The 13,342-nt window shown below is 42.6% G+C and overlaps 2 protein-coding genes across 6 annotated transcripts; one reads left to right on the top strand and one right to left on the bottom strand.

Annotated features, from left to right (window-relative positions):
* The first annotated feature begins 548 nt into the window (after window positions 1-548).
* Window positions 549-5,927, top strand: LOC117741280 (sodium- and chloride-dependent GABA transporter 2-like). 3 transcript variants are annotated; one of them, XM_034548223.1, is made up of 14 exons: window positions 549-725; window positions 811-945; window positions 1,647-1,787; window positions 2,228-2,315; window positions 2,403-2,535; window positions 2,607-2,741; window positions 2,812-2,915; window positions 3,007-3,131; window positions 3,984-4,096; window positions 4,189-4,326; window positions 4,544-4,646; window positions 4,960-5,060; window positions 5,150-5,242; window positions 5,754-5,927. In XM_034548223.1, exons 1-14 carry the CDS (start codon window positions 569-571, stop codon window positions 5,826-5,828), a joined length of 1,641 nt encoding a protein of 546 aa, XP_034404114.1. In that variant the 5' UTR covers window positions 549-568; the 3' UTR covers window positions 5,829-5,927. The 3 variants fall into 3 exon arrangements, with proteins under 3 accessions (XP_034404114.1, XP_034404112.1, XP_034404113.1); XM_034548221.1 differs by having other exon boundaries at window positions 5,150-5,320; window positions 5,715-5,927; XM_034548222.1 differs by having other exon boundaries at window positions 806-945; window positions 5,150-5,320; window positions 5,715-5,927.
* Window positions 5,928-6,197: 270 nt separating this feature from the next.
* Window positions 6,198-12,712, bottom strand: si:ch211-132b12.7 (uncharacterized protein LOC564531 homolog). Of its 3 annotated transcripts, none has more exons than XM_034548226.1 (4): window positions 12,665-12,712; window positions 10,211-10,393; window positions 9,437-9,627; window positions 6,198-8,391 (listed from the first exon to the last, which is right to left on the bottom strand). In XM_034548226.1, the coding sequence occupies exons 2-4, from the start codon at window positions 10,383-10,385 to the stop codon at window positions 7,393-7,395; spliced, it is 1,365 nt and encodes a 454-aa protein (XP_034404117.1). In that variant the 5' UTR covers window positions 10,386-10,393; window positions 12,665-12,712; the 3' UTR covers window positions 6,198-7,392. The 3 variants fall into 3 exon arrangements, with proteins under 3 accessions (XP_034404117.1, XP_034404115.1, XP_034404116.1); XM_034548224.1 differs by lacking the exon at window positions 12,665-12,712 and adding an exon at window positions 12,412-12,658; XM_034548225.1 differs by lacking the exon at window positions 12,665-12,712 and adding an exon at window positions 11,994-12,360.
* Between the last annotated feature and the right edge of the window lie 630 nt (window positions 12,713-13,342).

The raw sequence follows: 13,342 nt of genomic DNA, 5'->3' as shown, positions 1-13,342 counted from the left end.
GTAATTACATATTCTTAGACACCTCCTAGATATCAGATCTAAAGAATAAAAAAATTAAGAATAAAAAAAGTATCACAGTGAGATTAATGTCTCCAATGTCTCTGTTTGAGCGTCTCATGGCAGCTGTCTGAGAGCAAAGTGGGTGTAGCAATGTGCACACATGTCAAATCCAGTTGAAGGCAAGAAAGTTGCCAACATAGGAGGAATTAGGCACGGTACGTAGGTGCTGTGCAACTTGTTGAATTTCAATTGACACTGTACACACATAACAGGAGAATGTATTGAGAATTGAGAGTCCTTTTTATAGATCTGAAAGAACACACAAGGAATATTTGAGCTGAACGAGACACGACATACAGCAACTAGGATGTCAGTCAATCAATTGCCGTTTAGATATTGCAATTCATGCTCAACCGTGGCCGATAATTGACGTTTCCATTTAGAACTGATTAACTGGTCAGACAGTTGGTCGTTGCACGACGTCACAGACTCAGAGGTGAATATAAAGCCAGAGAAGGCCTGTGGGTTCACAGGACGATTGGGTTCAGACTGAGCTTTTTGGTGAACGATGAATGAAGAATGTGCCACGAAACACAAGCAAGTGGAGGTGGTGGAGAGAGGGCACTGGGGCAGCAAGGTGGAGTTTCTCCTGGCCGTGGCGGGGAACGTCGTCGGCATCGGCAACGTGTGGAGGTTTCCTTACCTCTGCTACAAAAACGGAGGGGGTAAGAAAAACACGAGGTTCACTCTCGTTCCCTAGAATCTCTCTCGTACACATGTATGGCATTGTTGTATCTTTTGTAAGTTCAGGTGCATTCCTGGTGCCATATCTGGTGTTTATGGTGACCTGCGCCGTACCCTTGTTCCTACTGGAGACAACTGTGGGCCAGTACACCCAGGAGGGCGGCGTCACCTGCTGGAGGAAGATGTGCCCACTGGTGGAAGGTATACAGTATATGCTGCTCAGGAGCCTCATTGACGATTCACTGGAAACAATCTCTGAATGATTTGCTCAAAGAGGAGCTGGCAAGAGGATGAATGTCAGCAGGGAAAACATTGACAAACTGGCAACCGCATGCCCTCTGAGATCATCAAAGTCTGTTTACAGGTCTTGAAATAAATAACAAATGAATGAGAGGGTGTGGAATAAGAAAGAAGTGAGCTTGACAGAGTTTTACGGCACACTTTTTACTTACTTTTTGATAGAGAAGGAGAATGTTCATCAGTTTAGATGTCTGACAATATAGAAGCACAATGTTTAATCTCTGCAGTGCTTTTTTATATTATATTACATTTGATATTAGTTCTAGTCCAAACATATTGACATTACAGATTGGAATCTTTTCATTACAACAAAGAAATATTTGGAGATTACATTGACGATAAATAATTAGTCAAATTGAATAATTGATATGAATAAATATCAGCTACTAACTTGGGTTAAATCTTAAATCAAGTGACATTTCACTCTGGAGAAATCCAGATTTCTTTTTGTCCATTTATCATCATGGAAAAGTAGCCTCTCGCAGTTAGTGAGCAGTTTTGGTGACACATTGGGTCGGTTAGGATTACGTGCACCGTTAAGCGGTTTAATGGATAAATGGAGTGGGGTCAGGATTGTATGTTTGTCCGTGTGGCCCCCGCAGGTATCGGCTACAGTGCGCTGCTGATCCTCTTGTACAGCTGCGTGACCTACATGCTTATTCTGGCCTGGGCTTTGCTCTACTTGGTGTTCTCCTTCAGCTCACAGCTCCCCTGGGCCAGCTGCAACAACGACTGGAACACAGGTGAAATGGAGACTGTCGCATGCATTAAGGTCGACTTGATTGCAGACTAACGTTAATGTTATGTTCAACGCGCCAGTGACTTTTCTGTCAATTAAAAAGACTTGTGAGAAAATGGACAAAAATAATGGTCCAAATTAAATCAAGGGAGAAATATTCAGACTTTTACCCCCAATATGGGTCAGGTTTTAGAACCCTTGAATCCTACATTGCCCATAATGCAACTCGATAGTGCATTTAAATGCGCCCCGTCTGTCTGTCTACATCTTTCAAACTCCACACCAACAGCTTGTAAAGCTGTTCGTTGAAGATTTGAAGTCCCCAGCCCAAAAGCGAGGTTATTTTTCTCAGACTTTGGCGACCTCCACCTAAAAGCCACAGAAGACATTATATACATCTGCTTGGTGACTATTAATATATGGTTTGTCTCACTATCCTTTCAGATCACTGCATAGACATTTCCACACGGAATAAAACCTTCGCGTGGACCAACCAGATGAACGCAACCTCTGCTGCCACAGAGTTCTGGGAGTACGCACGCCGATAGGCAAACTGAGCCTCTGGGTTGATTTCAATCTCCTAATATTCTCAATAAAACACTTTTTTCGTTCCTTCTAGACGACGAGTGCTCGCTATCTCGGGGGGGATTGAGGAGATAGGCAGTATCCGATGGGATTTGATGTTGTGCCTGATTGCAATATGGATCATCTGCTACTTCTGCATCTGGAAAGGGGTCAAGTCCACAGGAAAGGTATTTTTAATAAGCTCTAAAGCTGTGGTAAAAGTCTACACCGTTTATCTCTAAATGTCTTCTTTTCCCAGGTGGTGTATTTCACTGCTACCTTCCCATATGTGATGTTGGTTATTCTTTTGATCCGTGGACTCTCTCTTCCTGGGGCTCTACAAGGAGTACTGTATTATCTTCTTCCTGATCCCTCAAGACTCGCAGACCCTCAGGTATGGGAGATGCATTATATACTGTAACGCTGTGGACTTCATGGACACATTGTACTCACCGTTGAAACAGGTTTGGTTGGAGGCCGGGATTCAGATCCTCTTCTCATACAGTCTGGGCGTGGGCACCTTAACTGTGCTCGGCAGCTACAACACCTACAACAACAACTGCTATAAGTGAGTATTTCTCAATGTCGGACTGAGAGTTACGCAATAACAATAGGTTTCTCTATTTCTTCACATCTTTACAACACGTTTTTTTTTGCAGAGACTGTCTGTGGCTGTGTTTGCTGAACAGTGGGACCAGTATAGTAGCTGGGTTCGCAGTCTTCTCTGTGCTGGGATTCATGGCTCACGAGCAGGGCGTTCCCATTGCAGAAGTGGCCGAGTCAAGTAACGCAAGCCATCAGAGAGGTATTCAGAAAGATGCAAAGTATCCAATATTTCACCAAAAAAATAAAAAAACAGATTAGAGAACTCCAAAAACAAAGACAGATTTGTGCATGAGAACTTAGTTTTTTCTTTCTACTTCTCACATGAATCACCTCACAAACCCTCCAAAGGTGTCCTGTGACCCTTTGGAGAGGCCTGACCCCGAGGTTGGGAACCACAGCACTAAACTACCTATCTGTGTATAAACTAGTTGAAACTAGCTCCACCTGCAGCTACAACTGTAAGATGCCCACCCCCATGCAGGACACTCTGGCAGCTCAGTATTTCTTTTTTACAGTTTTTTATTGCTTATTTAAAATACTTTTTTATTTTTTACTACGTCTCTTGTTTGCACTTTACCTTCTGCTGCTGTAAATCCTGTTGATTTCCCCGCTGCGGGACTAATAAACGTTCATCTTATCTTATATTACTAATAAAGGATGATCTTATACACTGATTAATCAATATTAAGAATATAGTACGTCAAATATAATGTTTAAGTCAACAGGGCCCTTTCACCACAGCGTGTGTACTTTTACTTAAGTAGAAATCTGACTGCATGACTTGTACTTGTTAATGAGTATTTAAGTGGAAGCTTAAGAGGACTTCTTTTACTGCTAGTCCATGATGGGTAAAATGTTGCTGCCATCTTGAGGACAATCGTAGACATGACAAGCACATTTACAGTGACTCAGTGCTGATAAATCTGATAATAGGTCACATGTGTACATATGTATCTACACACACATATACTTTAACAATACATTATTCTAATCAGGCATATGAAATGTATTCATGTTTGGTGTTGTCCAGGTCCGGGCTTGGCGTTCATTGCGTACCCTCAGGCGGTAGCCATGATGCCTCTGCCCCAACTGTGGTCCATCTGCTTCTTTGTCATGCTCATCCTCTTGGGTCTGGACACAGAAGTAAGATGTACTCTCGATGAACTCGTCGTAAAAGACAGAAATTCCCTATTCGTCAATGTACTTATTTGTGTCTCTCCCTTTTCTCTGTACAGTTTGTTGCCATGGAGGTCGTCATGACGTCCATCATCGATATGTTTCCCACGGTAATGCGCAGGCCGGGCCGGCGGGAGCTTTTCCTCCTCCTCTTCAGCATCATGTGCTTCTTCTTTCAGCTGATCATGGTCACCGAGGTCAGTATTTAGTCATATTATGTTATATATATATATATATATATATATATATATATATATATATATATATATATATATATATATATATATATTATCAGTGTATTCTCAATTATAACAACTTTAAGATGATGATTTTGTTTCATGCATGCATCTGAAATGCAAAGTAAATAATAATAAAAAAAACATGTCATATTCATGTCGTTGCTGTCGTCTCCAGGCAGGAATGTACGTGTTCCAGATGTTTGACTACTTCGCTTGTAACGGAGCCTCCATCCTCTTTCTCTGCGTGTTTGAAACCGTGGCACTGGGATGGATATTTGGTAGGTGTATTGTTTTTTTAAAAGGGGCAATTTCATAAAGGACCTACATAAATTTGGGGGCACTCGCAAAGGACAGGCATAAAAGGAAAAAGCTAAATCAAAGCAGCACAGGCTGAGATATGACTTTTAGTCCCTTTAGTTCTAAAAAAAATGTTTATTTCCCATAATGCATCAAACCCCTGATGACATCATTGTGGTTATTTTCTCAGGCTTGGCAAAGCCTTCATAGGCTAAAGGTATCTCTAACTACAAGTAAAACTGGCCTTTTATGTGAAAAGAAATAACTGATCATCCCACCTCGTCTCCGACAAAGGGGCAGAGCAGGTGTGTGGCATCGTTAAGGACATGACAGGTGTGCACCCCAACCCGTTCTTTAAAATCTGCTGGCTTTACCTCACACCACTGGTCTTACTGGTGAGTAAAGTCCAATGTTGAGAGATATTCTTCCAGGGGAAAAAGTCAGGATAACTTCTGAATTGTTATTGTTTTTATTGTCTTCTCAGGGCTCCTTTATATGTTATTTAGTTGAGTATCAGCCTCTGACCTTTAACCGCTGGTACGTGTACCCAGCCTGGGCATACGTGTTGGGCTGGGTTCTGTCCATTTCCTCCATCTTACCTGTGCCGGGATGGGCGCTGTATAAACTGGGAACTGGGACTGGGAACTTCAGGCAGGTGGGACACCTGTGTTATTGATTTTGATAATTAATTCAAGAAATTGAATATATACCTCGTATAATGATTACATGGAGTATGTCAATAAGCTAAAGAGCAATGTATGTATGCAGATTTTAATCACCATACACATGTACTAAATGCTTCAAGAAGCCCCCCCCCAAAAAAATGACTCAAGCTTATAAAATGTCCCAAAGGTTGCGACAGAGAGGTCATTTCTAGGATTTATTATAATGATTATTAGGCAGTATCGTGAGAGTCTTTCAAAGTGTGAAACGTTTAGGTGTATTGATTAAAGCACAGTGTCGATTTTGCAACCGCCTCTAAGCAATGTAGGTCTCGTTTTACACGTCTGCTTCAAGTTATTGGTGAATGTGTCTCTCAATTTTCTCAGCGTTTCCACCATCTGTGCCAACCGGCCCCCGACTGCTGGCTGACCCAAAAGAAAGACGAAACTGAGCTGCAACACATCGGAGGGGAAGAGCTGCACTGGCTCACGTCCAGTTGACGTCAAACAGGAAATGACCGTGAACTCTTTATCAACAACATGTATGTCTGCAACAACTTTCCTTTTTAAATCTCTTTGTATTGGCTTGTTTGAAAAAGGTGCGGCATTAAAAAAGTAATTGAGCAAAGATTGGTTCTAGAAATATATATTGAAAATACATTGCAGGAAAACACTCCTTTAACGGTCTCTGTGAAAACAACGTACTAATTAATTTTAAGTTCTTGACATGATTTTATAAGAGAGGTTACTCTGTCGCCATGGAGTTAAACAGAAAAACTGGAAAGGATCAATTCAAGGTCACATGGAAGCCTTTAGAGAAACCATATTACAATAACAACTTGAAAAGACTCATATGATGCAACGACAAAATACATTCCTCACATTGCTTTATTTAAATACCTTGAATTTATGGAAAAATACACTGGAAAAACTTTTCAGAAATGCTTGGGCAGTGACGTCTGAGATATAGATGACAAATAATTAACTTATCACATACTCAAACTCCCAATGCAAACTGTACTCCATCTTTGCCTTAACACGTCTCTTAGCACGTTGCACGTGGTCATCAAAGTGAAGACGGACAACAGAGCTGCTGCATGAGAGGAAACCACATGACTGATTACCTTTGAGATGCAGAGTGGAATTATTCTACTAGAATATGATGTGTGCTGCATTTGTAAAAATGAACATGATATGACAACGATGTGCACCGGTAATGCAAAAATATACCAAGTGGAAAAAAGAGCTATTAAGGCTTGGTTGTATGTATAATATTTGGATAGAAGTCCTCCTTGTGGCGGTCCAGTGTAGTGCAGTGTGTGACGTTACAGAGAGATTTCCTCTGCAGCACTGAAAAGCGCTCCATGTTTCCTGAAAGTGACATTTCTCTGGGAGCCTTTTGGCATCGGCTGCGTCGGTTTGAAGGCACCAGTGTTGTTTATCACCTTGTTTGGACTGCTGTCTCTCTCTCTCTCTCTCTCTCTTTGGCTCACGTACAGAAGCTTATAAGAAAGCATTTTCACAACATTTATCTACCGAGAGCTGAATTTATTCCTCCTTTCACTGATTCAAGTTGATCTGACGGGAGAGCGAAACAACCAACAGGCGTAATAATATATATACTGCATTGCAAGCTGTGTGTGTAAGCCAATTTGCTCTGCCTCCCGGGGAAACGCACATTATTGTCACATAATCCTTTAAGTGCCTCACAAGCAGAGGCCCTCTACACATCTTTGAGTGGTTCTATAAAAATCTGCAGTGGTATACTGAATTGCACTTGAGAGAATTAAATCAACTTTCAGATGTCAAACACTTAAATCTGATGGAAAATGTTAAGACAACCGGAAGAAAAGAAGAAGAAGAAGAAAAAAAAGACACGTACTGCAACATGGAGAATAGGTACGAATCATTGTTGGTTTCCCTTTGACCCGCAGAGATATTTTGCGCAATCCCTATAAACTAAAGTTTAAATAACCAGGGATGAACACATTAAAGCCACACGTAAAAATCCCCAAAAATAGCCCTGAGTACTCGCGCTCCCTTTAAAAAGGCACTGCAGATTGTGCTAATCGGTAGAACTGTCAGGAGGCATGAAGGTGTCTTTCTCTGGCAATTTATCTCCGGCCACGAGCTCCCTGGCCGAGTCCAAGTCAGGTATTGCAGTGAGACAGCGAGACGACGGCGCCTCGGAGCTCTCGGCACCTCGTGGCCCTTTGGCGTCGCCTGTGGAAACACGCGCCGGTCGACCGGCAGAATCTGGATCGCGTGGAATTTGAACATTTTGCAGGATTTTTATGTCGGGGTAGCTGCCAGACTCGGCCATCGCTCGGTATACATGTTCCCAGGCTGCGTTATCGCTCCGGGTGCAGCCGGGGTTGCTCACAGCCTGGCACAGCAGCTCTGTGTGCTGGCGGAGCTGGGCAATGTCCCGCTCTGTGGCGTTGCTCTGCCGCAGCAGCTCCTTGGTTCGCAGTGTTATGTCCAGCAGACCCGATTGTCTCAGGATCTCTACCGTGTTGAGGAAACGGTGTTGGCGAGTTCTGGTGGAGCCGTTTCTGTGAAGTCCTCTGGTTTTGAGGACGGAGGAGGTGGCGGTGTACAGAGCGGAACCGGATGGGGGGCTTTGGCTCAAGGAGACAGTCGCGGGACTGGAGGTGGACGGGCGATCTGCGGTTGGAGAGGAACACGGCGGCCTGGCGGTTGAGGCTGCTAATTTGGGTTGCTCATAAAGGCGCTGCTCAGGTTGACTCCTGGCCACAGGTGTGTTCTCAACCTCGTGTTCTGTGCACACTCTCTTGCTAAGATTCTGCGATTCGTCATTCGGTGACGATTTATCCGGCGGCTTCTTGCTGGGGTGTGGCGCAATGCGTGGGTAGGAGTTGAGAATGGGCAGGTAAGTACCCTTTGTGTTCTCGCCTGAGATGTTGGAGCTCCGGGACGAGGGCTTGTGGAGCTGACGAGTGGCCGGCAACGTGCTCGGCTGCTGGAAGAGGATCATGTGGGCGGCGCCAGAACTGTTGTTTTCCCTGCTTCCGTTCCTCTGGGGCAGCCGATCTCTTTCCGGCTGGTGGGACAGGGAGCAAGAAGGAAGCAAATACGAGACAGATTTATATTGATACATTACTCTTTTTTTTATGCATGTATAAAAGAGATGTCCTGAAGTCAAATCAAGTCAGCGTAAGGAATTATGGAGCAATGCTTCTATAGCACCTCAAGCAGTCAGTGCTATTTCAAGGTCCAAATATGGGACTTTTATTTAAGAATATCTCTAAAGTCATAGAGTAAAAATGCTTGAATTTTGTGTCTGCATGTAGCCAGAGATGCCCTCAACTCAAATGCAACAGTCATCGTTAACAATCTTGTTTTTCCAGCGACACAAAATCAAAAAAATAAGACATTTACTTCACAATTCAGTGGTATTGTTACCGGACACAGGGGACTTGTTTTATCCTTTTTGTAAACTATAATCCAATCAAGCTGATTTCCGTACCTGTTGTCAACACCTTCTTTTGAAACCAAGACGTTGTCCCACGTGTGGCCCAATTACAATGTCCCCTCTAAGGCCTTAAGGCCCTGAACCCTCAGGGACGATACTGACGTCCCCTGGCAGAGTGTGAGAGGCTGCGAGGGCTCGACATGGAATAAATATGAATGGGACAGGACTCTGTGGCACCATATCACGTTACCCCGGTGACAACAAAACATGGGATGGACAATCGTGAGGTAATTGTCAAATCCATTGACTTGCTTTCGTCGAACTGCTTCAATAACAAAATTATAAGAAATAATTTAAATGGTTGATGAATAAACCAGGTGTTCAATAAAGCCTCTGTTTTTATGTACCATTTGAAATCCTTAATGTGAATGTTTCTGTCAAAATGTTGGTGGTAGATGCAGAATGTCCCTTCTTAGAAGAAGTACCACATATGAATGCAAAATATGTAATCACTCACTTTGCAACTTAGTCTATATTTTTTCTATTCACACCTTTTATCTCCCCAATTTCCCAAATCTTGGTGTGCAGGTGCACAGTTTCAGAGAATCATTATCTACAGAGGGATGGTGTGTTTTCCTAACCTCGCAGCCTGAGCTTACCCCCCCCGTCTTACCTGATTGATCACAATGTTATTGATGATGTAGATGGGTGGGAGCTCGCGGTCTGCTGGCATCAGGGTAGGTTTTCCAGGATCCCCGTGCCGAAGATCTTTATTTTGTCCCGACTGTGCGGTTTCTGGGCGCTCGTCGCCTCTGCACTCGCTTTTGTTGCTCCGCTGGTCCTCCACATCCGTCTGCTGCCCGTCTGTAGAGAAGAAACACATGCTGACCGACAAAGCCATGCTCTCAAAGAGACTACTTTTGTGACGTAGGCTATATTTATTCCACCTAAAGAAATATGCAAACATGTACTGTATTTTCACAAAAAGGAAGTGAGGAGGACCAGACATGCTTTTATATATTCTTATTTCCACTCTAAAAAGCAGCAACAAATGACATTTTATGATTGATGAGTGAGATACTGTACTCTGAGTACAGTATCTCGCTGCATCATCTGCCTATGAGTCATAGGCTTCAGACAGTCATTGGCAGAAAGGGATTTGTGTAAGTGCACGTTGACCTTCTTCGATCAATTTATGACCACGGATTTTAGGAATAAAAACGCTTTATCGGATGTGGATGTAACCGTTATCAAAATAAACCTGAAAGTCAGCACAATAACCGTGTTTGTTTTCATAGTTTCATCACAAATAAACAATGTCCTATTTATTATGTACTGCAATGTTTGTCCCATTCAGCTTCTATTACTACCGCTGCTTGAGCTGACTCGTTAAGATTGTCCTAGACAATGAAATTTGGCAAATTGCTTTGGTTACATATTTACTCACCAGAGTAGCCCGAGTCTCTTTCTGAACTGCAGCGTGAGGCCCTCCCACTGGAGTGCTCTGCGTCTTTGGTATCGCGCATTGCCAGCAGAGTCATACGGTTGCTTTTATTTTTGGCATTCTTGCTGGATGTAGCACAAAAACTGTGCTCGCCCAAGAAAGGGTGTTCCTTCGGCATGCTGGGCCCTAACGAGAGAAAACATGATATTAATAGTAATAGCATAAAAACAAACAAAACATTTATGTTGCTCTCTTGAGTCAGAGGTCTGCGTTGGCAGTGTGATGGACTGGTGACATGCCCGGGTTGTGCCATAACTAACACCCACTGCATTCTGGGATAAGATCCAGCCTGTCATTTTTATTTATCTTTTTTTAATTTATTATTTAGACGCAAAACATCACAAATTTGTAACCAGCAAATCATGCACGTAATAGTTACATCATATGCATACCCACAAAGAATAGCCTTAATGTGAGCATATACAGTGTCATAACGAGATTATATATATATATATATATATATATATATATGTATATACATATATATATATACACACATATATGTATATACATACATATATATACACATATATATATACATATATATACACACATATATATACACACACAGTATATATTTATATATATTCTGTTCAAGGTCATGAGAAAAACACATTTGTATGAACTCCTTTTGTGCACACTTTCCATGCATGTGTGTGCATGTCGTGGCCACGTGTGTTTACATTGTTTTGAGTCCACAGAGAGAAACACAAATAAAACGCAAGTGACGTCTTTCAGCTGTGACTTCCAATTACAGAAAACTTTACAATTCGTAAAGCAGTCAGTGGATTTTAATTTAGCTTTTTTTTTTTTTTTTTCCCATGTGCGTTTGGGTTTGGATTATTGCATCTTAGGGTCAAAGTGCAAATCCAAATACAGACAAGGTCGCACATGGGTGGCTGAATCAGCTGGGGAAATGATCCGCTATAGTCCACCACTTTATAGTTTACCCTGAATAGCACAAGATACCGCTCTGTGCTCTCCATTATGAGTCTGTAACGCATACATGGGTGCTCCGTCTCTACAGCTACACCAACACAACTACACCCACCCACACACTTCATGTTCACGTGTTCTACCAAAACCTAAAAACAGCATCAACATGTAAACTCTCCAGTGGAACAAATGCACATTAGGACCTGCAAGTGATACGTTTGACTCTTGAATGACTCGCTGTGTAACTTCATTGTGCTCCACCACGTCTCCCTTTCATAGAAAATGTCCGCTATGGTGGAAGTATGCGACACTTTTTTATTATTTTTTTTATTCGGTCGTGTGTGTGTGTGTGTGTGTGTGTGTGTGTGTTGGATCCACCCCGTGCCTCAAATATCACAGAGGCAGTGGGTCCCTGAAGGCATCACATCTCGCTCTCAGCTGAAACAGCAGCACCAGCACCCCTTCGCCTCCGCCTCCTTCCACTCCCATTATGTAACATTCAACTTAGATATACACTTCCTCTCACACGGGCCGCTAACGCATAAACAAAACAACAAAAAACTCTCACTCACACACACACACACACACACACACATACACACACACTCCACGCTAATCAAAGTGGTCTTTGTCGAAATTAAAAATGGCACAATGCGTCGTTAACAGGTCAGCAGCCACATGCGAGCCCAGAAAGTTATAAAAGAGTGAGCGCTTGAATAGGAAGTGAGAGACATTTGCGTCTTTTTCCAAAGCGCTGATTATCTCCTCCGTCTGCGCTGGAAAAACTTACCTTCAACACGCAAAACAGACGACTGTTTTTCCAATAACGGTCGTTTTCACCCCACTTGCACGCGCTCTTAAAGCGCTGAGAAAACGCTAACGTTAACTTACAGTGTCATGTTTAAAATGTTTGTCAGTTACAGTGAAAAAAAAACAAAAAAAAAAACACACACACACAATTTCCCTTTCTTTGTCAAATAACCTACAGCGTGAGATAAGACTACAGTGAACCGGGAGGTTGAGTCGGGCTGACATAAGGTTGTCTGTCAAGTTGGTCAGGGCTCGGACAAATCATACAAGGTTGGTTTCAAAATAAAACGCACGCGGACAAGCGCGAGGAGGATTTCATATATAATACCACACGGTCCGATAGCTTTCAGACTAATTAAGAATCCCCTTTGATTTTAACATCGTCAAGCAGTACTTACCTGGACGTTTATCCCAAAGCGGCAGCTTCCCCGCTTTTGTTTTGAAATTATTTTGGCTAAATTATAGATAGCTTGACGTCGCCGTTTGACGTGACTACGAAATATACAAAAGAAATAAAAAAGAGGAGAAGGAAGAAACGAAACACATATCGAAATGACTGTCGAATGACAAAAGACGGATACCACGTGTCCACCAAATGACGCAATTAAACACGGGTGGGGGGGTGGAGGTGTGCGTAATTGTCAGCGGTACCTCAGTTGAACCCACAGACGCCTGCTGCTCGGACCTCCCACCAGACACAATAAAAACGATCCCTCTCCGCGAGCTAAACGCCGATTGAACCGTGAGACGACTACGACAGCCAATCAGAAAGGAGCGCACGTGTAGCAGCGAGACGGTCGTGGTGAAGGGAAAACCCAATTGTGCAACAAACAACAACAAAAAAGAGGCTCACTGCAATACTTTTATATATTTGAATTTAGTTATGTCACATTTGGGGGAGGGGGAAACTAACAATAATGCAACAAACAATTGGTTTCAGGGTGGAACAATATTATATATATATATATATATATATATATATATATATATATATATATATATATATATATATATATATATATATATATATATTTTATTTTTTTTCTTTAAATCACAGTAACTGGAGTTGCAGGCTCCAGTCATGTTGCTGGGTTTTTATCCAAAACAACAACTGACCACAGCTTTGCGCACGTGTCGCCAACAAACCCATTGCCGCTTGCTGGAACGAGCCTGCATACACATGACTGTCGAAAGCCAATGTAACTGAGGAGGTGACAGACACGCAGTTACACAATATCTACGGCGTCGGATACTCTCGATATGTGCTGCAGCAGCAGCCGTCCGGCATTCTCCAAAGCGCCTCCTTTGAGCCAGTCAGCTGTGTCAGTG

This window comes from Cyclopterus lumpus, chromosome 13 (assembly GCF_009769545.1).
Source record: "Cyclopterus lumpus isolate fCycLum1 chromosome 13, fCycLum1.pri, whole genome shotgun sequence".
Classification (NCBI taxonomy): Eukaryota; Metazoa; Chordata; class Actinopteri; order Perciformes; family Cyclopteridae; genus Cyclopterus; species Cyclopterus lumpus.
This window is presented reverse-complemented; position numbering and strand designations above follow the sequence as displayed.

What these genes read in the sequence shown, in the direction of transcription:
- si:ch211-132b12.7 (XM_034548226.1), bottom strand. Translation starts at nt 10,385, where the DNA reads ATGCCGAAGGAACACCCTTTCTTGGGCGAGCACAGTTTTTGTGCTACA. An exon ending in AAGAGACTCGGGCTACTCTG is followed by an intron (nt 9,628 to 10,210) that starts GTGAGTAAATAT and finishes TCTTCTCTACAG; the next exon opens with ACGGGCAGCAGACGGATGTG. An exon ending in ATAACATTGTGATCAATCAG is followed by an intron (nt 8,392 to 9,436) that starts GTAAGACGGGGG and finishes CTGTCCCACCAG; the next exon opens with CCGGAAAGAGATCGGCTGCC.
- LOC117741280 (XM_034548221.1), top strand. Translation starts at nt 569, where the DNA reads ATGAATGAAGAATGTGCCACGAAACACAAGCAAGTGGAGGTGGTGGAG. An exon ending in CAACAACGACTGGAACACAG is followed by an intron (nt 1,788 to 2,227) that starts GTGAAATGGAGA and finishes CTATCCTTTCAG; the next exon opens with ATCACTGCATAGACATTTCC. An exon ending in TGCAGAAGTGGCCGAGTCAA is followed by an intron (nt 3,132 to 3,983) that starts GTAACGCAAGCC and finishes GGTGTTGTCCAG; the next exon opens with GTCCGGGCTTGGCGTTCATT.